General features: G+C 40.0%; 1 protein-coding gene across 3 annotated transcripts in view; it reads left to right on the top strand.

The window, feature by feature from the left end:
* The window catches only part of CPNE2 (copine 2), a 703062-nt gene that overhangs the window by 446151 nt on the left and 231286 nt on the right, over window positions 1-25625 (top strand). For all 3 annotated transcript variants that reach the window (XM_069217223.1, XM_069217224.1, XM_069217225.1), the window contains exon 7: window positions 5041-5130. In XM_069217223.1, coding sequence (XP_069073324.1) covers window positions 5041-5130 — 90 coding nt within the window. The remainder of the gene's footprint in view (window positions 1-5040; window positions 5131-25625) is intronic.

Raw genomic sequence — 25625 nt, 5'->3', positions numbered from 1 at the left:
TAGATTCATCCACCCCAAGAGACAGTAGACCCCACCAAACAATTGCACTGTGACAGCTGAGTTGTAAGAAGGAACAGTCTGCATCATCAGCCCTTTGACCCCTGCATCGAGGACTATGTGGGACCCTAAGATCTGTCACTGGAGTTGCCCCCACTCACCTGTGGACCGAGGACTCAACCAAACTTCATCACCATGGACTGCACAGCATCTGGAGCATCCATTGGACATCTTTAGGCCTGCATCCCTCAGCATCAGGACCACTCGACAGAAGTCAATGGTGTTTCTCCTTAGAATTTAGAACTCACTCCGAAAATGCTCTGGTGGCCAGGTAACTGTCCAAAGATTCCTTTTAAGACTCCTAAACCTCCATCCTTCCGGATTTTATCACCTATCCCAGGTCAGAGATGCCAAACGCAGTGTTACAAACTTTTACCAACGTTTACAAACTTTTCAAAAGTTTTCAAAGTTTTGACTCGACAATGCTTGTTTGCGGGTGATGTCAAATCTTTTAAATGCTGTAAAAATCTCTTGAACCCTACAATGGATGCGGGTCATCAAGAACTCTAAAAATCCATACTAATATGTTCTATCTTATAAATTGCTGTCATGTCTCTTTCTGGTTTGGTGACTTTCTTATTCTGTTGTTTGGTGCTGTTAAATGCTTTACACATTGTTCCTTTGCTAAGCATTGCAGTTCTGTACCATACCTACCAAATGGTTGAACTGAAGATTAAGTAAATAACTACGAGTGGATCCAAGAAGATAAATGTGAGTGTACTGCAAGATAAGCCCCCAACCCTATCATATAGTACACCCCATTTCCTAGACATATGCTGTATTGATTCATTTTGGCTTGGTTTCTGGAAGAGACATTGCCATTAGCCTTTTCTTGATTGGTGAACTACTTGTGCATGACATGCCAGTGTGCACTTTAAGAAATATGGTAGCCATGTTTCCAGCACTCTGTCCATTGCCTGCCATCACACATGGCTGATGCAAGCCCACTTTAGCTGCTTAGACGTGCATGGGGCCACCTGCTTGTGGCTGGTCCTGAAGCCCTGCTGGTCCATTGGTATGTTTCAGTACTTTCTGCATTACAACTATAAAGGGTCTTAGAGTTTCTTGTACTCACCCTGTCTCTGTCTCTGAAATAAGTTTAGATTTGCAAAACTGCTGGAAACTTCACTCCTTCAGGAGTCCTAACACTACATGATTTGAACGTCTAGTGTGTGCACAGAGTGTATGTGGGTTGCATAACAGTTCAAATCTCTTTTCTTCTCTTTGTGACATGCTGAAAACTGCACTTTACAGTGGAAGTCAGGCGATCCTTTTTGTCACATTGTGTTCTAAATAATCTATTACTAGGATATTTAAAGGACAACGTTCAAGTGGCAAGATTATTCTGTGGAAGTCAGAAGCCGCGCCAGATGATATTGTCTGGAATTGATGGATAGAGACAGCTCCTTTCTGTTTCTGCCCAGCGTTCTCTGTCCAGTTCCCAGTATGAACTTGTTTACATCACATCATAGATCGTGAGTTCACTTACGTTCTACTTGCAGCTAGAAAGCCACATTGGCGCATCTCAGCATAACAAATACTTCAACATTTCTTAGATCTGGAAAGAGGTCACATTCCTGAGCCTCCACAATGTCCTAATAAACACATTCAGAGCATCTGCTTACTTTGTACAGGAAGACAATTGTAATCTGTTTGCCTGATGCAAGGGTTTATCAGTGGACCTCATAAATACAGCCCATCCTTTTGATTCATTGAGCAATTAAAAGTCATGCTTTAATCGTTTATTGAATATATGAACACTTAGCAAAGAATCGGTTTTCCTTGCATATTCGGCATGTTAAACATTTGCAATGTGCACATGGAGACACTGATGGAGAATGAACAATGTATCTGGCAGTTTTACCTAAATGTGCAATGTTTATGTTGTCCAAATTCTAATTATGAAAACTCCCCCTTCATATTCTTTTTGGCCGTAGTACATTGTATTCTTGATTTCAGTTAATGATGGGATATTTTGTTAATCGCTTCCATTCTTACTGATTATCAAGAGTCTAGGTTTTAAATATTTGTGGAAGTTATATTGCCACCCAGTGCCACTCTTGATCCACAATAACGAGAGAAAAGTGCTTTAGGTGATGTCCCGCAGTTCATAGTGCACTGAACATGTTTTTTGGATCCAATCCAAAACTTTATATAAGCAAGAATATTAATCTTAAACTGGATTGGATAAAGAGATCTTATTTTCTGGTTTTGAGTTTTTTGTTTTGTTTTATGATCAATTCAACAACTTCATCTGACATTAATCAAGTGTATAATGTTACCTGACACAAATATGGCGTCAACTTATTTAATGCATCAAAATAGCAAGTTCATTTCTTTAGCATGACAGCTCTTGTATCTAAGAAACTTCACTTTTCATTAGTCTCTTGGCCAAAAGATGCTAATGGCCAAAGGAGGCAAAAACAAAACAAAACTGGGCTTAATATTTGCAGAGTCTCTGACCATGACATCTCAAATAATCAGATAAAGAACACATTCTTTGCCCATCCCTCATGACCAAAGTTTGTAATTAAAATGGTCTCTGATCATTTCCAAGTCTTAGTAGTAGATCACTTGTTAATTCATAACTCAGTTATGCAAATATTTTATATTTAGGGACAAGAAAGGAAACATGGGTAAACTCAAAGGAGTCTAGAACACTAGTGTCAGACTGGTAAATTGGCTTTGGAAAAGAGATGATAGGTCAAAGGCTTCATTGGCTCTTAGTAGATTTGACAGTAATATTTAAGTTCATGTTCAATAGAATGCAGTGCATGGCACTCATACATGTTCAAGATGAGATCCAGACCAATAAAACGTCTAGATCAGCAGTACTTAACCCCTGGTGGTCCACAACACCAACTACTGTGGTCCATGACTGTTTAGAAAATAAAGTTATGTTAACAGATTAATAAGACATAAATAAAGAAGAAACATGTAACATTTAAAATTGTGAAACGTTCTGTAAATGTGAAGGAATTTTAACTTGGAGGCTGAAATTTAAGTGCATCAAAACAGATAATGTGTGGCCTCAATTGAAATTATAAAAGCTCCAACCACCGCTGTTAAAATTAAAATGTAGCTTTTTATATTTGTTTGTGAATTGAATGAAACAGTTCAACATTTTTTGTATTTGTCTGATGAATTTGTATTTCCTTATTTGTGTGCATTGTTTTGCAGTTCAAATCATTATAATTGCTTATGCCAGGATCCTTAGATTAAAATAAGGACTCAGTGCTGGGTCCGGGGGGTCGAATGATTCAGTGTGGGTCCCCGTATTCTAGTAATGATTAGGTAGAGGCCCACAGAAGTCAAAATGTTAATAACTACCTCTCTAGATTCCTTCTATCTCAGACCAGCACCTCAATAAGCAAAATAATTCAAGTTATCCATATCTCATTTCCAAGTATCCATGTTATCATTGCCTTTTAGATATAGATATCAGTCTCTGGAATTAAACTTTATGTGGCCAACTCCCCTGCACAAAGTCAGATCACTTATTAATGTTCTCACATTCAAAAATGCACACACTGTAGAGCTGATTTACAAAAGTGGAGTACATTATGTGAAATGTAGATTACATCATCATCAGGCCCTATGTTAAGCCTCAGACTACAGTTAATCTGAACAGTCAAGACATGGAGGCAGAACATAAGAATGTCTTAGGTTTGAAATGGAGATCAATGGTATTCACATAAGAGACAAAGAGACACATATGTCAGTGGCATAGAATGAAAAGATGTGTAACATATGCCAAGAGTAACTTTCACCAATGGCAAAATTAGGGAAATTGAGCTTGAAAAAGATAAAAACAATGAAATATTTTTCTCTGATCTTGAAATATTTTCCACAACGTAACTTCTTCTTTCCACCCACCCTGAGAAAATGGGGTTAAATCCAGTTTCCTCAAAAGTGGCCAGACACACTTACTCCACTAATTTACACTTTTAACTAATCAATGGCTGAGGTGACCAGGCATGTGTTACAAAACCTTTATAAATGTTGTTAAGTTAAGAGCTTGGTGGTGTGTCCCAATATGCAAACAATACCAACTATCTAATGCCATTACATACCCAAGATCACACCCAACACCACTCTTAAACAGTGGGTATGTATGCTTGAAGAACTTCACTGTGACAGACTACTTACATTGTAATGCATCATTTGTCCTTGGGAATGCAGTTTCACAAAATTTTTGCTGCTTATCTTATGCATGAGTGTATAAAATGCACATGTATAGGGTGCATAGTGTGTGCACTACTGAGTATCTTATGTATGTATGTGGATGATATATACACTTATGTTGTGGATGCTCGTGTCAGTTCATACTATGACATTTGCATGACTATGTATGTTGTGCCTGGAGTTAATTTTTCATGTTTTCTCAGGGAGTGTACTTGTTTGGTTGTTTTGGGGCTGTATGCTTATGTATGACATCGGTTTTGAGTACCGGTGCATACGTGGCCTTAGATTTGATTAGCAAGCATGCTTGGAAATTTGATGCAGCTTATTTTATCGACTTGAATGTGGTCCCAGCTTGTGGAACTGAATTTAAAATTTCTGTTGCACAGCCCACAAGTCATGTGTGGTATTTATTGATAGTTTGATTGCTTTGGTCTGAATATTTAACATTGAATTATTTTGGGCTGTATGGAACTGGGACGACACAAATTACCAAACGTTCATAAAATAAACATTTTAGTACAATCATTTTGAGACATTTCAAACAAACATACAACATTTGTGAATCACAAAAATAAAGGAACAAGAGTAAGTTAGAGTGTTTTCAGACATAGACTGATAAGTCTCAATTTCTTGTAAATAAATCAGTCACTGTGAGTCTTGTAGGCAAACCACAATTAACATACCAAGTGGCAGACCCAGTCCTATGGTGTGCTACATATGTGCTAGATATTTTGTCCGTTACCTCAGTATTTAGCCTAAAAGTATTAATTGTGTGATTATTTTTTTTTCTTTCCTCAGGTGATCAAATATACACTAGATCCAGTGTGGAAACCGTTCACTGTGCCATTAGTGTCCCTATGTGATGGAGACATAGACAAAGTTATAAAGGTAATGTTACATGGTTGGGCTCTTCAGTAAGTACCAGTGATGTTGGACTGGTTATGATATGTGCATATCGGTTATTACAAAAATGTAATTTTGGACTTTTACACTAGAGTAAATACATGTAGTAATGGTGTTGACTTTCTTGCATTAGAGTTATAAAAATAAATTACATCCACTACTTTATATCAGTGCGCACATTTGTCCTTAGAGTGTGTTATACAGTGAAATCCTCGTTAGGGAACACAACAGATGTGGAAACCAGAACATGAACAAAGCGCAATCACAGGCCACACGTTTGTTTTCCTTGATCATTTGCCTTGCGCGTTTTACTGTACCACGGTGGTTCATTTATATTTGTACAATAGAAAAGAGAATGGAAAAATTAGTCCTCCTTGCTGGATCCTTTTGGGCGGCTAGTTACCGCTGCTAGAATTATACAAATGGCGATCAGGCTTTTACTTGCTGCCACTCAAAAAAGGGATCCAAAAATACTGAATAGAGTGTGAGTGCAGAAGAGGAGGAGATCAAGTAACAGTGAGGAACTGCACTATGCAAAGGACAACTGTGCAGCATGAGATAGACCTGCAAGGGATGTCAAGAGTGACAGAAGGAGGTCCTCCTTCATAGAATGATGGTAAATTCATGGGCCTGACTTCAGCATGAGCTATGAAGGTGATCAATAACCGGTTTTCCAATGTACACAAAATGTGTAAAAGTGAGACAAAATGCTGAACTAAAATTGAAGTGTGGTATGTGGTGTTGCAGAAGGCAAGGTGTAGGCAGACTGAAATTACATGGTGGCTTTTGTTGTCAGTAGCTTCACAATGTAAAAGTAGTAATGAAAAGAAAGAAAAACAGAACCCCCTTACTCAAGACTTTAATAACTGAGAACGATGGAATATAGAATAGAGACAGATGTGACCAGCACTAGTTCAAAAGAACCAGACCCAGGCCTGATTTTAAGCTGTCCGTGTTATGTAAATGAAAATGCGAATTATTTGAATTGTCGGTGATCTTTCTGAAAATCTGGTGTTGACATTCGTGTACCAATGTTGGACACCCCTAGAATAAATAGACTACCAGATACCTTTTGGACGATAAATATAAATTAGGGATTGCTTAATACATTTATAAAATATCTTTTCACCCATGAGACCCTAGATGCCAGAAGAAAGGCATGCATTTGAGTGAGAGGGATTACATAAACTCACTTGAAGGGCAGTTTTGATCAGGAGGTCCACTCGCCACTTCATTATCTTTTCTAAGTCCCATAGACAGCCGGGTGCAAACTCTTTGAGTGGATTGTACATGCCTAACATAGTGTTTTATTCAACCGGAATCAGATTTTAACGCCTCCGTAGCATTCGCATCAATCACAGGTCTTTCTCCCAACTCTTTAAACACTCAATGGACCGGCACAGTTACACACAATCTTTGTTGCCATGGTAATAATAATATGGTTTATTTGATATACCACCTATTCCTCGTGCCTCTGAACCTTCATATTGCTCCTTTTTTATCAGTTTTTGGTTTTCACAGTATACTTCTTACTAATATTTGTAATTGAATTCTGACTTTTTTGTGACAATGGCTATTTGTTGCCGCCATCGAAAGATGCTTTTTGGTAATACCAAGGTAGACAGCAGCGTATGTAGTAAAAATATGTCAACTACAATGAACACGCCTTGTTTCCTCCCTATGAAACAGCTCAGCCGTCCTCATGTTAGTGTGCTTCCTTCCTTAAAATATAATCATACACACAGATGATAACATTTAAATGGGAAGCGCTATCAGTAAAACCTCACTTGTGTTATATATTGTGTCTTTTTAAGACTGTTTTACTAAAAACCAAGTGACATATTTAATAAGAGGGATAGATTCATAGAGATTTTCAATAACATTAAACAATATACATGGTATATTCTTAGTTCTAGTAAATTTGAAATCTATTGAAATCCTTTCCAAACAGATTGCTTCCTTCGATGGTGACTGCATAGTTCCTGTAGTGGCCTTCAGCATAGAAGCATTTTAAATTTGAATATATGTGTATGAGATATTTTTAGAAATCATTTTTTGAGAAATATGAAGTCTAACAATGTGCCTTATTAACAAAGATCAAACTGGAAAGCTGGAGGCTTGCCCAAGTAGATTACTCCACCTTTTGGAGCAAATGTCAGTCTTTCATGATATACACAATGGAACAAAGAAGAACTCATGCTTCTCGCTAATTTCTACCACTGCTCACATGTTTTGAATTGGGGCATTTCAAAGTATCGCAAGGTGGGATTTCTGTACCTTTTTCTCCTGCAGGGAAATTGTTTTTCTCACGGGGAAACTACTTCCTGAACACCTTCATGAAATATGGAGTGTTCCCTTCCCGTTGCACCCTAGTAATATACTTACTCCTTGCCTTGGTAAATTTTAATGTTATTGCACGTGAAAAACTACCTGACGATTTCCGTGTTTGTGTGTGTTCACCTGCTCTTGCAGGTATATCCACAAACGTGAATATCCTGCCTCATCTCCTTAAGTATACAAACACAGGAATTCCATCAGACTGGCAGAATTTCTGCATTCACAAGTGCTATTTGCTAAGCTAAATTTACACCAATCTTACATTTTCTTCGCACAGAACGTATGAGATCGAGGCCTTACTATTATGGTTTTCATAAGTCTGTATGTCATAATCACAACTCTTTCAAGCCCACAAATGTATTAATCATAAGTAGAATGTTTTCAGAAATAACATGTTCATTGTTTATCTTCAAATATTCGTGAATCAACTACATACAAAACAATCAAATAACTTTCAAGCAAAAAAATCACTCAAAAGAAAAAAACACGATCCATTCTGAACACAAAAGCCCCCACCAACACAATCCTAATAAAGAACCAGTTTAGTTCATAGATTAAAAACAAGACCCCTATAGATGAGGGTGACAATCTTGTAGTGTTCATTTAAACTATTCTATTTAATCATTTAATGGATATGTATTTTTTTACCCTTTGCTTTTTTTTTAATTATAAGAATTGTAACTCGTGAACAGAAATATTCCGTTGCAAATATCATGACCTTGTTCTGGTCCCTTTAAAGTCAGACAGCCCATTTCACAAAGCTGTTTGCCTACCTGAGTGACCCCCAGGCAAGCAAATAACATACTTTATGAGTGCAACTTCACATTAGTGAGTCAAGAATCTTGAATTTGTACTCGTAAAAGGCTTTACTCAGTCACTGATTTTAAGTGTAGCTGCTTCCAAGAACGGACACCTGCAGAAGGTAACATCCGCAAACTCCCAATTTTATACTTTTCCCACAAACCATCTCCAGGTAGCTTTCAACCCTGAAGTCAGTTGACAATTTACTTCTGTGAAGGGCAGAAGAGAATGTGAAAAAGGAGTGTGCACCTCAATAATTGGTGATGAAGTACATATACAGGTTTGTCCATGAGAAAAAAGTCCATGTGGAGAAACAAAAAAAACACTGCAAATAACTTTATTGTTTTTGTCCTCATTCACCTCAGGCTCCAGATCAGTTTTGAGCCATCTTTATTGGCACTCTCTCTTATGCAAAGACATATCCTGACCAGGGAGGCCTTACCTTTTTCACCAATCCCCATTTAAGGCGCCACAGTAGTATTGCAGATGAGAGCGCAGGAAGAAGGTGTAATAATTGGACAGGAGAAAAAAAACATTAAAAAACAGTCTATCATCCATGTTTTATATTTGTTGCTTTACCAGGGTGGTTTCTGAGCCACTCGGCCAAAGGTATCCAAAATCTTCGTGCTCTAGAAGCTCCACTGGCCATGTCAGTATTCATAGCGTAGCTGAGTGCTCCTATCTATTCTGTGTGTAAAGGGGGTGCTTCTCCTGTCCAATTTCGACATATCTCCCTTCTGGCTAACAATATAGCGTAAAACAGTAATCCCTGTTTATCACTGCTCAGTTCCCTAGACCCTTCCATTATACCAAAGATGATTGACAGGAGGCTTATGTTAATCTCCACCCTCCCAACGTCCGAAAGCGTCGTACTCACTTTCTGCTAAAATATGTATATTGCCGGACACTCCATGAACATATGAATATCAGTTGCATTTTCTAAGCCACACTTAGTACACATGACTACTTCCCCATTCCTCTTTTTTTTAAAGCTTATACGGTGACAGATATGCTCTATTGATAGCAAAAAGTTGGTTTCTTCTTAATGGGGCGGGTTTTACCACAGCAAAAAGAGTACGCATAGACATTATCCACCACCCCTGAAGTTTCTCCCTCGGTAAGCAGCCTCCCCAAAAATCTTGCGCCAGCATAAAGTCTCCATCTACTTATTCTAGGATTTCCCAATACCAAGTAGACACTTCCTTTATGGCAGGGGGGCTCCGCATTATTTTCTCTTCCAGATGATTCAACAGTCCTATCTTCACACGACTTCTCTGTGACCACCTTTCAACTGGAAATATTAGAACCTTGATAATTTTCCTTCAGTGTTCTCATATAGTTAATCCCAAGAAACTAGGGGCCACATGTACGAAGGTTTTCGCACGTTGCAAACAGCGAATCAGGCTGTTTGCGACATGCAAAATGCACTTCCCCATGTACAAACCCAGTTTTGTGATTCTGTAAACTTTTTACTGTATGCGAATGCGGTCGCAAAACAATCGTAGTTAGCACCAGTGTCACACTGGTGCTAACCCATTCGCAAATGGGATTGGGTCCCCATGGGACCCCTGCCCCTTTGTGAAGGTCACTGAAAACATTTGTTTTCCTGTCAGGAAAACGGGCTGCATTTAAAAAAAATAAAAAAAACTGCTTTATTTAAAAGCAGTCACAGACATGGTGGTCTGCTGTCTCAGGAATGCCACCATCCCTGTGAGGGACGCCATTCCCAAGGGGGTGGTAAATTGTGACTTACCTCATGAATAATCATGAGGTGGGCATTTGCGACCCCCTTGCGAATTGCTATTAGTGTCAATGACACTATACTACATTCGGATTTGCGACTCGCAAATTGCGAGTCGCAAATCTGAACTTTGATACATGTAGCCCTAGGTCACCATCTCTCAAGAGATCCCCTCTCCCCCAAAACTCTACCCCTTCCTTCCTGATTGGGATAGCCAATTTGTCACAAAGACACTCCAGAGTACCTGGAGAATCCCAGATAGGTGCCCAATGACTGTAGTACTCTGCTTTTATTACTCGCCTCATACTATAACACACTTTTAACATATCTTGCAATACTTTCAGCTTCACTTTTTGGGAGAATTTTGGATTTCTGACTTTAACCAAGAAATATACCCCTGCACCTTTTATATCTCTTAGCATAGCCTTAAACATGATCCCTGTCTCTGAAGGATCCGGCGAGACAAAAAGCATCCTCGCATTCTAAGCTGGAAATGCCAAGCATAGTATTGTAGATCTGGTAGTGTATGACCCCCCCTTCGCTCTCCTTCTGTGCAGCCTTTTCCAGGACATCCTGGGCCCTTTACAAGCCTATATAAACGAGTTGATTGCTTGTTGCAACTTCTCTATCAGCATCTTCTTCATTTGTAATGGAATTGTATTAAAAAAGAAACTCACTTTAGGTAGGATCACCATCTTAACCAGGCTTACTCTTCCCAGAATTGTCAAGGAGAGGTGTCCCCACCAACGCGCATCAATTTGCTGCAGTTTGGCAAAACATTTTTCATATTCACCACAGGGATCTGCTTGCTATCCTGCACAATCTTTAGACCCAAATATCTCTTTTCATTTTTAGTTTGCAATCCATCCTTCCTCTGATTCCAGACAGTGACATCTGTGTTCCCTGCATTTACATGGAACCTGACAATTTCCAAAATGCAATTGCAAAATCCAGCACAACTGGGAGGGCTGTTTGAACATCCGACGAATACACCATAAGGTCATTCGCGTGGAGGGAAAATTTTTTCTCCCATCCACAACAACTAAAGGGGGAAATCAACGGGTCATGCTTTAGTCTCCTGGAAAAAAGGTTTGATATAAATATTCAACAATATTGGAGATAGTAGACACACCTGCCTTGTGCCTCTGGTTATTTTAAAGGGGACAGTTAGGCACCCATTGACCAGTACTCCTGCGGATGGAGCCTGATAGATCTGCTTAATCATCCTACAAAACTTTTCACCCAGATTATACTGTTTTAGTATTGTGCACAAATAGACCCAGTTGACTCTATCAAAAGCCTTCATGGCATCCAACGTAATGACCGCAAGGGGTGCGTCATACGTTGTGCCAAATCGATAGCCTCAAGTTAAAAGTTAATTCATGAAGGTGTCTACCCTTAATGAAACCCTTCTGGTCCTGATGCAGGAGTCCTGCCGCCACCCCGCTTAACCTATCCGCCAATACCTTTGCAATGATTTTATAATCAATATTCAAGAGAGATATTGGTCTATATGACTCACAACATGATGTTTTTTTTTCCTGGGATCAGAATCAGAGTAATAATTGCATCGTTCCAAGATGCTGGCACTTGCACCCCTTCATCAAATATTTCTGGAGACAGAGCTGCCATAGCAGGAACTACAGATTCCCCCAATAATTTATACAGCTCCACCAGGATGTAGTTTGGCCCTGCAGCTTTACCCCTCTTGCTTAATCTTAGAACTGCCCTTATTTCTCCCTGTGAATTATTTTTATTTAAGTGAGCCTGCTCTTTATACAGTAAACTGTGTATGACATCTTCCCCCAACCACTCCCTCACCTCTTCCTCTGCTACTGTCTTCTCCTCTGTATAAAGCTCAGAAACAAATTCTGCAAGGCCTTCTTAACATCAGCACTACTTGTCCACTTCTCTCCTAGTTGCCCATAAGTGATCTCTCTGATGGTATTTCGAACTTGCTCTGTCTTAGATTTCCATGCCAGCAACTTCCCTGCTCTCTCTCCTTATTCAAAACTGGCCAGCTTGCTTGCTTGCCAGCTCCTTCTCAGTCTGGCTTGCAGTACTTCATCAAGCTGGAACCTCAGTTGACTCAATCTTTCCTCGAGCTTTCCTTCCACCTCTGCTCCACCTCTTATTAGTCTATTGCATTATAGCATTTCTGCTTCTACAAAGCTTACTTCTGCCCTATACTTCTTATTTCTAAAGCTTGTAAGACTAATAATTTTACCTCTTATATATGCTTTAAAACAATCCCAAACCACATTAATATGGGCTGATCCCAGATTGACTTAAAAAAATTATTCTGTCTCCTTATGCAGTTGCAATACTATGTCATTATCTAGCAACACCGACTGTTCTAAAGTCCACCTCCTCACTTCCTCTTTGGAGAGTAGTTTTATTGTTAACACCTCTGCATGGCCCAATAGATGGGCTGGACAATATAATATGTCAACAACTGCCTCAACCAATGTCTGGTCCACAAGAAAATAATCTATCCTTGAAGCATGCCCATACTGTTTATTATTAAATGAGAAAGCCAACTGTCTTCTTACTCTGTCTCCAAATATCACACAGACCCAAATCATTTGTCATCTTTTTAAGATATGCCTGTCACTTGGGCATACCTACTGATTTGCATCTCACTGAAATGTCCAATTTACTGTCCAAAATCACAAACAAATCACCCACCATTATTACTGGGTCCAGAAAATCCAGTAAGCAAAGAAATACTTTACTCAAAGGGCAACACCATACATAGTGATCCTGGCTAATGTTCCACCTGTGGTTGACCAACAACGGGAAACATGGATAGCCTTGAGGAATAAGTCCTTCAATTGGATAGGATCACGTTTGGATCCCGGAATGGTGGTGCTCCTTTTTGATGATATAAAAATGGTCAGGAGAATTAAGTGGATAGGTAGTAGTCAGAAAGCACTGGAGGGAGATTGTGTGGTTCTCTCGTTTAAATCTCCAGAACTAGTGGAGAGAATCATTTGTGAACTTGGGACAAGGCAGGTTACTCATCAAGGTATTCTGTTATTACCCTTGGGGTTCTTTTATCAAAGTTTTGTGGGGCATATTTTTAATAATGCACGACCATCGCCTAAAATAGTCCTACCCAGCCCTGACCCTATTCTTTCTTGTAACAGATTTCAACCCCTTTCAACACTAGAAGATCTAGATTGACTCAGCACGGGAAAGAAAGAGACACCTTATGTGATAGCACTGGAAATGAATATAGAAGGGGGGCAGTTAAGGCAGAGAGATCCACCTTCGACATTAACTTATACAACTTACAGTAGCATACCCCCTGACTACAAATAATGCACAGCGACAGAACCAGCCGAAATTGGAAATAGCCCTACTCTACTGGAATGTGGCAGGTCTAAGCAACAAGCTTAGCAATGTGCTCTGGATGATTTTTATTGAAGATTTTTCTTTTTTATGCTTTCAGGAAACTTGGCTTGTAAATCCTCTCCATATAAATGGATATAAAACATACCATACACCAGCAGTACACACCGGACATGGTAGGCCTAAAGGAGGTTTATGCACATATATTTCCAATAGGCTTCCCCTATCAAATTTAAATATGCAGATCTCGAGGGTACATTACCAAATGATTGGGAGTGACCTGGATCAGAAGACCCAGCTAGTGATCATTAATTTTTATAACAACGCACCACCGGGAGAGGTTCCCATTATTTTAACACAGATGGGAGAGGAGTTAGAGAGAATCTGCACAAAATCTAGACAGGAAAGCCTCATCATATGGGGCGGAGACTTTAATGTTCATCTCTGTAAAGAAACCTCGGAGAAGGTGTGTGGCTGGGATGAGGAAGACATCGGTCTGAGGCCTCATTTTATACATAATACGCAAGGTGATGCGATGAATATATTGGCGCATAAATTCAATTTGGCCTTTGTAAATGACATTTATTTTGATGACCCACAGTTCAAACCAACTTTTAATGGAAGGGGTGCGGATACAGTGATTGATTATGTTCTAACGTCTATTCACTTCGCACAATGCCTTACCAACTATACACTCCATGATATTGCGATGAGTGACCATTTCCCTCAGAGCTTAAAGGTCTCATTAACTTCCTCTATACTGGCACAGGAGGATAAAGCTGTGTTGGTAAATAATATTGAATTAGCCTTGCGTAATGGATACTCATTGCGATGGTCGCAAATAGAGCCAAAGGATCTATTGAAACAGTTAATCTGTGATTACAACCAAGCCTTGGCAGATTGCCTTAGCGATGACATAGATCCAGAAAAATGCCTAAGCACTTTTTCGGCGATAGCGCAAGGTGTGAAAGAAGCTCTTATCAATAAAATGGGAAAGGCAGGACAAAGAAGAAAAACGGGTTGGTTTGACTATGACTGCGTAAAAGCACATAAGAGATTAAAAAAGGCCTTAAGTGCCTCAACAAGATACTTGAATGAGATACGTACACGGAGGCAGAAATATAAGGCGGCCATCAAAAAAAGGAAATCCACATTGAAAGAAAATACCTGGTAAACCTTACACAAAGCTAGTTCTACAAAAGATAACATCCTCTTTTGAAAAACAATAAACACCCCCGTGTTAGGGGACAGACATGCTCCCAGAATGGAAATTGCAATAATAGAAGACGATTGGATTGATTATTTCTCCAAGATATATAGCCAGGCCAGCGACATAGAACCAATAGATTCTTTAACGAGCCTCACCATCCAGAAAAATCCACGTATGATTATAACACCTCAGTTTAGCTTGGAGGAAGTAGTAGAAGCCATAAACCTAAGTAAAGCAGGGGAAAGCTCCGGGCCCTGATGGTGTCCCGGTAGACTTATATAACGCAAACATACAAGTATGGGGCCCGTTACTGACGCAGGTACTGAGGGCTTGTTGTATGCAAGGACCACCACCATTGTGGTTAGATTCTATCATTGTCCCTATATATAAAAAAGGCGACCGCCTCAACCCAGCTTGCTATAGACCTATCTCTCTACTTGATATATCAGCTAAAATAGCTGGGAGAGTCATCTTGAATAGATTGCAATCCTGGGCTGAGGAAAATAATATCTTAACTGAATTACAGTATGGTTTCCACACAGGAATAGGTACGGTGGAACAAGGATTGAATTTAAACATTATAATTGGGAAATATACAAAGATCAAGAAGGGCAATTTGCATTTGGCCTTTATAGATCTATCTTCAGCATTCGACTGCGTAGTACATGAGAAATTATGGGACATTCTAAGTAGTAAAGGGGTCGAACCGACAATAATACAGTTCATACGGGAACTGTATTCAGGGTGTAGAGCGAGGGTGAGATACGGGATAAGAGGAGAATGTACTAGGCCTTTTGGTGTACATAGAGGAGTATGTCAAGGCTGTGTATTAGCCCCATTCTTGTTCTCAATATATATAAACAACTTAGAACGAGAACTAATAAGCAATTGTAAAGATCTCCCTCAAATAGGTCATTGCCCGATTCCGGCCTTACTTTATGCAGACGACGCTGTACTTAGGGTCCGGACTCCATTAGCCCTCCAAAAACGTCTAACAACCTGCATAACATTAATGACAGACCTGGGCCTTACTGTTAACTGCTCGAAAACTTTTAGAATGAACTGTGGCAGGAAATCGAGTAAGATCTATGATATCACCACACAAGGTGGAAAGATTGATACAACCCCAACATTTTCTTATCTGGGCATAATGTTCCATAAACAAGGCTCCTGGGTACACTGTGTGAAAACTAAGAAACTACAGATCATGAAAACAATGGCGGCCCTGAAGATTTTCTCAAAAAGGTTAGGGGTGATTACCCCTCAGAATATGGTAAAAGTTTATAGAGCCAAATGCATCCTGTCTGCCATGTACGGATCAGGCATCTGGGGATATACCAACTGTAACCTGACCCAAACGGTGGAAAATGACTTTTTGCAACACTTGTAAATGGTACTAAACGGCACCTCATTATTCATTAGCCATGCTGAACTAGGGGTCCCCTTCCAAGTCGACCTAATAAGGATACAGCCATTATTATTATAGCAGAAAATTTGGACTTCAGAATACACTGGCCTAAATAAGGCAGTTTTCCAGGATTGAATGGCATCAGCTTATTCTTTAAGGGTCCCATGGTTGAGGTATATTATGACTATTTTTGGAAACATGGGCCATAAAGAATTCTACGCAAACCCAGAATTACTGGAGAGACTGACTAGGAAGGAGTTGAGGTCCCTGCCCTTGAAGCACTTAGAAGACCAGAGGTGAGCAGTAGAGTCAAAAAAACATAGCGTTATGTCTAATCAACTAATCCTGTCCACGGAGCGATGCAGCCTTACCTGGTAAATGTGGTAAAACCTCGACATCGTTTTGTGCTCACGAGACTAAGGCTAGACACGTTTCATCACTTAGTAACTTTTCCGACTATGAATGACTGGAGGGCATGTCCTTGTGACACAAAGGCAGTACAAAGTACGATACATGTGGTCTTTTTCTGTAAATTTTACGAGAAACAGAGAAAGCGCCTGCTAATGCCTTTTTTAAGATCCACTAATATGCGACAGTGCCGCACCGCGTACATTAATTTACAGATCTACCTTCCATTGAAATATGTGGAATTTTAGCAAACTTTTTATGTTCCATAATAGTAAGAAAGTCTCTGGGCGGATTGGTATCAAGATAACTAGGCTATTTAAATACTCATGACTTGATTAATCAATATGATACTGCATTTTTAATCCCCTGTATTTATTGCTATATTTAAATATGTCTTTTATATGTAAGACTCGTTTTTATGTGTTGCTTTTATGACTTGCGGGAAAGTCGAATAAAGTTATATCTATCTATCTATCTATCTATCTATCTATCTATCTATCTATCTATCTATCTATCTATCTATCTATCTATCTACTCAAAGGGTCAATATCATCACAATTTGGACCATAAAATCCAACTGCAGTAAACACTGTGTTGAATAATTTGAGTTTAGCTCTGACCCACCTCTCTGATTTGTCAGATATCTCTTATCTGCTGTTTCATTAAAATAACTATGCCCTTAGTATAGAAATTATGATATGTACATACACAGAATTGGACCCATGTTTGAGTCTTAAACAATTCCATACATTCTGTTCTGGATAAATGAGTTTCCTGCAGGATTATTACATGAGCTGGAGCATCTCTCAAATACTGCAGGATCCTTTCTCTCCTTCCTCTGGTACGCAACCCATTTGCATTCCATGACATAATCTTAATCACGCTGTCATCTGCCCCCTGATCTTTGACAACAATATCCATTCGCCCAACCACACCTAGCCCAACTTCGAACTATAAGAAGAATGAGGATTTTTATGTTTTTTCCCACATGCTCCCCATCCCCAATCACTTCTGAGACCCTCACCTCCCCCCCTTGGAGAACCCATCCCTGCACCTGCTAGGGCTGAATGTTAGCCCGATTATAGAGCGCCTCTAGGAAACCCGACCTAAAGAAGGAACAGACCTTCAACCTTCCATCTTCACCCTTCCAGACTTTTCCCCTTGATATCACCTCGCAACTCGCCTGCTGCTCTATGATCTCTCAAATTATACATTTTATTATTGTACATAACTTGGAGTAAGGCTGGAAATTTGAGTTGCACAGAGACGCCCAATTTTTTTAACTCTTCCAGACGTCTCCCAGCTCCAACTGTTTGTTTATAGTTGTTCTGAACAGATCTGATCTGATCTCAGAAGAGAAACCCTTTCCTTTCAGTGACTTTATTTTTAATGCCTTAACCAGGATCTTCTCCTTTAAAGCATATGTCTGAAAATTCAACACAATTTTTCTTGGTCTTTTTTTACTAGGGTCTCTCCTAAAAGGATCTCTATGAACCGTCTGAAAATCTGTTGTTATAATCTGCACAGTCTCCTCTATCTGCACTGCATCCTTGATCAGACTGGCCACATAAGCCTTTAAATAGTCCCCCTCTACCCCTTCTGGGACGTTTAGAATTCTCAGATTATTTCTTCTTGCAGAATTTTCCAGGCGTTCTAAATTGTCCTGTATTTCTTGTTCCCTATTCTTCAACAGCCGTATTTCCTCTTCATTTTTCCATAGATCCTCTTTCACAACTTCCACTGTTTCTTCTAGAACCTTGATTCTTGTAACCAACAAATCCAACTTCTTTTCAAGGGTTTTGCAAGTTTCTCTAATTTCCCCTTGATTTACTTCGGAGACTGCAAAGCGTTTTTTCATTTTATCCGACAATGCCAAGATCATCGACTCCAGGGGGATGTTTGGGTAAGCAAGACCCATAATGGACTCCGGGGAAACCTGCATGGATCCCTGCTGCTCTATCTGACTGAGAGTAATCCCTCTTGAGGCATCTACCTTGGAGCCAGTTAGTGGACTGTCAGAGGCCACCCCACTCTCATCTTCATATCCAGTCTCTGCAATCCTCACAGTCTGGGCCGTCCTCCCTACTCCTCCGTTCATCGCCACTTCTGTATCGTTGTCTATAATATACAAGGGGGAAACCTCCTTTTTCACTTCCTCTTCAACTATATTTCAGGGCCAGCTAAACACACTTATTGATGGAAGGACCCTAAAATAGGACATTAGCGAAGGAGTTATTTTAGGTTTACCAGTAGGGATAGGGGCAATCCTTTTTCCTGTTTTATCTAACTTATTCGGTAGATATTTATTGCCTTCACTAATCCTCAGATTTTCCATCAACCCTCTCTCCAGAAGTTCACTGAACAAAGTCAAAGGAAAAATGTATGTTATAGTTAGGTGTTGAAATACGATAGATAAATAATGTTTAAAACAAAATAAAAACTGAAATTCACCTGTTATAATTTACTGAGCTAACGAATACGATAGAAAATGAGTGTTTAAAACAAAATAAAAACTGAAATTCACCAGTTATAATTTACTAAACTAACTACAACTTGTGCCCACACCATGCACAGGTGTAAATAAGTTAGTCATAGGCCGGCCCCACAACAAGGCCTGGATGCTCAGTGCCTTTATTTCTGCACATCAGGGGTTGGCCACCCCATGGTTTGGGAGATGACCATGCCATTTGGCCAACTCCTGACATCCAGCAGAGATATACATCTAGTATCCATGACCCCCCACTCATTAAATATTGGCATTCAGGAAAAATAAATAGTTATATGTATTACCAAGAAAAGCTGGTAGTATAAAGTACCCTTTTGTGTTGTGTTTTCTGTCTTTTTCTTTTTATCAAAATGTTTGTTGAAAACAACCTTAAAAATAACTCGGTAGGATCAAAACATTTTGAAAAAGGAACAGCAGTTTAAGATGGAAAGTCTTCACTGTGACTATCCACTAACTCTCAGAATTGATAATATTATTTTCCCCATACCAGAGATAGGTTTGGTACTGAGTACAATATAGTGCCAGTGGTTTCATTCAAAGATCAATTTCCTGATGATGTTCTCCACAATTTTGTTTTTAACAGTTTGTTGCACCTTCAGACAGAAGATCTTCATGGCCAGTCCTGACCCTCATCTTGCATTGTTTCTTCCCTACTTTCCTTTTATACTCACAGCTGTGCTTGCCCTTCAATAGCCCGGTTGCTGATGTCCCAAATGGATCCTGGAGTGTATGTCCTTGACTAACCACTTGCCGCCAAAGTTTGCAAGTCATTTTCCAAGCACTGACTTTTTCTGTTAGGTGGATAGGTAAAGAATTTCCCTCTATCATACTCCTTGGTGGTTCCTAGTTCAGAAGAACATTCCTCAATATTGATGACATCACCAAATGTATCTAGTTGTGGCATTGTGGTTTGGGAAGTACCCACATTGCTGTGTCCTGATGGCAGTTTCCCTTGCGCAGCAGTTGCAACCATGATATTGGGAAAGTAGATAATGAGTACTTGTAGCCTCCCCTCTTCAGGACAGACCACTCAAAATGTACAAAGGAAAGGTCACTTTTCTAAGAAACAAACAATATTTGTCGAACTGGTAGTATATGCATGGTCATAATCAATGAGATCTTCACTTTTTTATTTGTTTTTAGGGAGTACAAACTCTAACCAAGGTCAATCGACACCATTTCCCCGGAAAAATTAAGTCTAACTCTCGCTGTAGTAAAAGTATGCATGCTGAGAACATAATTAGAATAGGTCTTTGGACTTTTTTATACTGATGTAGTACAAAAGTATTTTGTAAACATTAATTTGACTTGAGGTACTTTCTAAGCACTTACTCAAGATACAAACAAAATGTTGCCATGACGTATGAGCCATTTTTCTTTGTGTAGTGTACACATACTCTTCTGGTAGGCCAGGGGTTTAGTATCAAAGTCCTGCCCTAAATACTCCTTGGAGTGCAGTTTGACTTCCAGTTATGAGCCCAAAGACATTCAGCAGAGTCCTGGATGTTTTCATAAATATCAATACATTTATTTTGCATTATAATACATGGTTAAGTGATGCCTAGGTTGCAATTGGTTTTCACAATGCACATTATAGTGAACTGAGGAGCAAAAAGCAGGTCTATGGACTGCCTGTGTGCATCTGCGGAACATTTTGCAACTTTGAAGGGGGAAGTATAGGTTTCAGTAGTTAAAAGTTTATATATCCTTGTATCTGAAAATGGTACATTTTGGTTAAAAAAAAAGTCCATTCATTTGGGCACTGAAATCATTTTGTGTAAAGCAGGAGACCTAGACACTACTTCACTTTGTGTTGATGAAACACCATGATGGGCACTAGTGATGAGGAAAGTGCTGGACTGGCATGTAGCTCTGCAACTGAAGAACATGGTGGCAAATATTATGCCACGTGCACAGGAGAAACTTTTCAGAAAAGAGAAAAAAACAACTTTCTGGGAGTTGTTCAAACATCCCCATGGGAGAAATAAATGGTGACAATGTTCCGAACAGGGAACACATACTTTCTGCTTTGTTACACTTCTACTAAGAAAAGGCACATCACAGCAAAACTATAACAAACATTGGCATAGCCAATAGGTCTCACCGATGGCTTTGCCAATATGTTTTAGCTATGTTGTAATCTAGTGTGGTTGCTATCCACTATGTCTAAATGTTATTGGTGTAAAGGGGTTTGGAGTGAAGTGTTCTAAAGTGTGTGTCCTGAAATTTAGGGAATCAAATCCTAGTGCATTTTCCTTTATGTACCGTTCAGTCCCACTGTAACCAACATCATGAAGTGTCTTAAATTCCAAAGTGATGCCATGCATCCAATAATACCAACAGGAAATGTGCATCTTTCTCAGGCAGTCGAATGTACTTTAAGGAATAATGTTTAGCTCAAGCTCTGACTGCAGGTCTGACCTCGGAGAGTGCAGGATGTGCAGGCAGCAGATCTGTTTCCAGTTGAGATTGACAGCCATGCCTCTGTCCACAGTCTGTAAGGTGCCTGCTTCTTGCAAGACTCTGGCTGAAAAATACAAAGTGGCATTTAAGGTGTCAAGGAACGCAGTCACCTAAAGGTCTATACTGTCTAACATGACACCACACCTTCAAGGGAAAGAGTTATAAATAGTGGTACGAAGTCAGAGATAGCACAAACTTTCATGTATTCCAGCAGATGCCACACAGTTTATTTTCCTCCAAGATATGAGCGCTCCAGGTAAGAATACAAGACTTTTCCAGGATCCTTTTCAACTTAAAGTGCAAGGCAAACATGTACCCATGACTATAAACTAAGTTGCCGCCAATGATGAAAGGTAATTCACTTTTTGGTGAAGCCATTCATACCAGAGTCCAATACTCAGTTGAGGGAGCTACTTGTACCAGAAATCATATAGAGCACATAGGCATCCAGCAAATCAAAATCTATCCAGTCGGACATGTTGAAACGAAGAGCAGGAAGCCACAAAGTAACTGGGCCTGAGACTTTTGCCCTTACACATGGCCCATAAAACAACTGTTAAGTGTACATAAATGTGCAACACCAACTGATAAAGGCCGTTCACCTTGCCGGAGCTTACAGACCTCCAGAAGGAGCAGAAAGGCAGATCCAAAAATATCCCCTAGTTAGTGAGCCAAGTGTGAATTTTGTACAAAAGCGGCAACAAACAGAAGCCTAAGTGTATTCTATTGGCAAAGCTGGGGAAATTACCTCCAATAGAGATGGAAAAAACTATCAACAGTCCCTGCAAAGTGTCCCAGTTTGCTGCGCGCAAATCACTTGCTTATTGTGCAGAGCAGGGCTTTCTGAACTACGCACCAGGGAGGAATTCTACAGGTGGCTGGCCAAATCCATGGAGCTCCAACAAAACTTTAGATGTGCTTTTAGGAATGATATAGTTGCAGCGAGGGATCACAGATGAGTAGTAACCATCTGACTGTGTTAGTCCTGCTATTACTACCTAGGCTGAACTATGTTACATGTCAGACGCACATACCGTGATCCTGTCAAGCATGTCTGTTAGGACTGTTTATTAATGATTTGTAACATGCTAACTATACCAGGACTTATCACCTACTGAATGGAGCCCGCACTTCTTCAATTCTTGAATGCTGCTTTTGAAAATAAAATACTGCTGCCAACCATCAGAATCTTAGCCATTCAATAGACAGCTTGTCCTGTCCAGTGCTTAATTTGTGTTGGTGGTTTCTGGTGCTGGGCATCAACACTTATTTTTTAGAGCTGGCACTTATTTTTCTGCCTCAAGAATTTACTGTGAGCAAAAGACACATATTGGAAAGATGGAGGAAGAGAAAAACGAAAAAGCATCACAAAGGAGAAAGCAGAAAGCTGCAGGAGTGAGCTGAAGGGGCAGGGAGTGTCAGTAACTGGATTAAAGAGACCTGAGATGACTTCAGGATTACCTTAGTATTCTGTGCTCGCACATTCAATTGCAGCAGCCGTGGTTTCAGAAGAGAGTTTTGGGCACTGGTATGTTTTTATTTACAAATTAAGCTCTGGTCCAGGGGTGTAGCTCGGTCTGTAAGTCTGAGGGGGTGTGACCTTCAGATTTACGACAATCACTCTGGCATATCATGTTAATCATTATATGAGAAGCGGCGCTTGAAGGTGGTTAATGGGCCAGTGGAAAGGGGTGGGAGCTCGAGTTATGAGAGGGTACTTAAAACACAGTATTTTGTAAAATATAACCATGTTTTAAGACCTTCCAAATAGAGACGAGTGTGTGTGTGTTTTTGTCTGAGTATTTAAAAATCCCAGGTGAAGTCCAACAGACACCTTACTGTACCCGACGGATAGCTCCTGTACCCAACTATTTGTTAAATAATCCATGTTTAGGGGAGTGTTACCGCCAAACACCCCCGAAGCTTCGTCCCTGAGCTTGTGAGATTAGCATCCAAAGAAACTACCTCCCTGCAGGTTTGACAGGATGAAAGCTTACAAAGCCTGGATATGTTTTAAAGGAACATGCAAGACTCCACCTGACCAGCAGTCCTGCAGACGGACCTGAAGACTTAAAAGTAGAAGTCAGTTCCAAAGTAACTCTGTATTTGTTTACGTGTAGGCCAGATCTAAAAATGGGAAAGTATGTTTTGGCCAACAGAACACAAAAAACACACATCTTCAATTGAGCAATTGATTGAAAAACCACAAAACCTCAGTACAAATAAACCAGGTTTTGTAATTCCCTGTCTTAGAAAACATACAGTTCATAACAACAAAACATCAAGAACATTTGGCAGTCTTACAGGAATGTTCACCATGTGTATTCATAAAGAGTTGATTTAAAATGGGCGTACAGTATATATTTTTTTTTCTAAAAACATCACAGTTGTATGCAATTTATGCAAAAAGGCACACAACTTTATATCTTAGATTTATTTATCCAAATTGACCTGCAACCAAAGAATGGGTCTTTTTTGCTCTTGGGCTATTTGTAAAATTGCTGATAAAATAGCTGTGGCAGCCCCATATGTTTTCACCATCACATGCCTAACCTCCTGATGATCCGACCTGTCGCAGACAAGGTGCATTAATGTGCAGTTTATGTCATCAGCGTCAGCAATTATGTAAATAATGTTTGTGATGGAAAGTGTTCCAGGTCCTGTGTTTTTAATCTTTCAATATAAACCTCCCATCAAACAACTACAAATCGTATTAAACTGTGATGCTGTTATATATTTTGAAAATCTTTACATTGTGTTTTTACAGGGCAGGCCATTAAAACACTTTACCCTAAGAGGATACAGATAGGATTGTGAGCATACAGTGGTGTGTTTGCTCCATGACCTACTTATGATGCACCACAGTATTTGCAAAATCTGACATGAGGAAGACTGCATGAGGTGTGTTATGTCACTTTCAAGAGGTGACTACTCACGGATCTATAAAAACAGCATCATTTTTGACGAGTTGGATCAGTAACTAAAAAGAAACTAAAATGCCCTTATATTTTTTAAGTAAGGCGGAGGGCAGAGGAAGCCGACGCAGAGGGTGCAAGTGGGGCGAAGCAACGAAGGGTGCTGGGAAGTAATGGGGAGAAGCACATGGGCAAGCGCTACATAGAGTGGCGAGTGACAGCAACGCGAGGGGAGAGAAGTACAAGGCAACGTCGATGCCACCAACACCAGGCATCTGACCAGGCTTCGACATCAATGTGAAAGAGAGTGTGACACCATAACATGAGAACAGATCAACCAGAGCCCGTACAATCATGGGCATGGTAACTTGAGGGGAACAAGCATGCCAACCATTCCAGCTATTTTGGAAGAGCCTGGAAAGCAAAACTCTTGCGCAACCACAGTTCTCCACGAAACTGATCCAAATGGAAACTCGAGCCCTCTTTAAATATCTTTTCTGAATGCTGAACATGGTGCAATCAGTCCACATATAGTGTAAACTGGGGTCAAAGTACGAGAGGTGCACAATGTACACCTGGGACTGAAATGCCTTTCAAAGGTCAAAGCATTTAAGTATTATTTGCTGACAAGGCCAAAGATGCGTCCAATATAAAGAGGCCTCAACAATGCAACCACATGAAACAGCATCGCAACATAGCCATCCCCTATTTCATGCGTCTTAAACAGCATACAAGCTGCCAAGGAAAGCTTAAAATACGAAGAACCCGAGTGTTTTTGGGCTCCATCACACAACATTCAAACATGCCAATTTCATTTTTTAAGGATAATAAACATGTTTGGAACATTTTTGGTCGCACAGGCCCTTGAAGCAGCTGCAGGAACCAGGGTGCAAGCTATTTGAACCTTTATCCTTCCGGGTGAGAGCCAGTCCCTAACCAGGGGCCACGTGTGGTGATGATTATCTGATGTGCTAAACACAGAGTTAACATCGGTGTGCCAACTGGACATCATGCTGGGTATTGTAAGAAGACATGACTGTAATGTTAGTACAACCCGAAACCCGTCTGCGATCTGTGTGTTACCCCCGAAGTGCTCACACTGTGAACTAACAGTCTGCAACGTTGCCGTAATAGCAGCAGGCATCATCCCATGGCGAAGCCGTCTACCACAGCCCCAGTGAAACAACAGTCACAAAACTATCCTCCCGGACTGCCCGCTTTCAAAGACGCACTTTGTGCATTTTCCCAGGCCTAGTCAAAACAATTATGAAAAAAAACAGAAGGAGCTGCCAACCAAACATGTTTAACCGCACAAAAACAATGAATGTCGCATCATC

The sequence above is a fragment of the Pleurodeles waltl genome, chromosome 12 (assembly GCF_031143425.1).
Source record: "Pleurodeles waltl isolate 20211129_DDA chromosome 12, aPleWal1.hap1.20221129, whole genome shotgun sequence".
NCBI classification, from domain to species: Eukaryota; Metazoa; Chordata; class Amphibia; order Caudata; family Salamandridae; genus Pleurodeles; species Pleurodeles waltl.
Note: the sequence above shows the minus strand (reverse complement) of the source record. Positions and strands in the feature narration are given on the sequence as shown.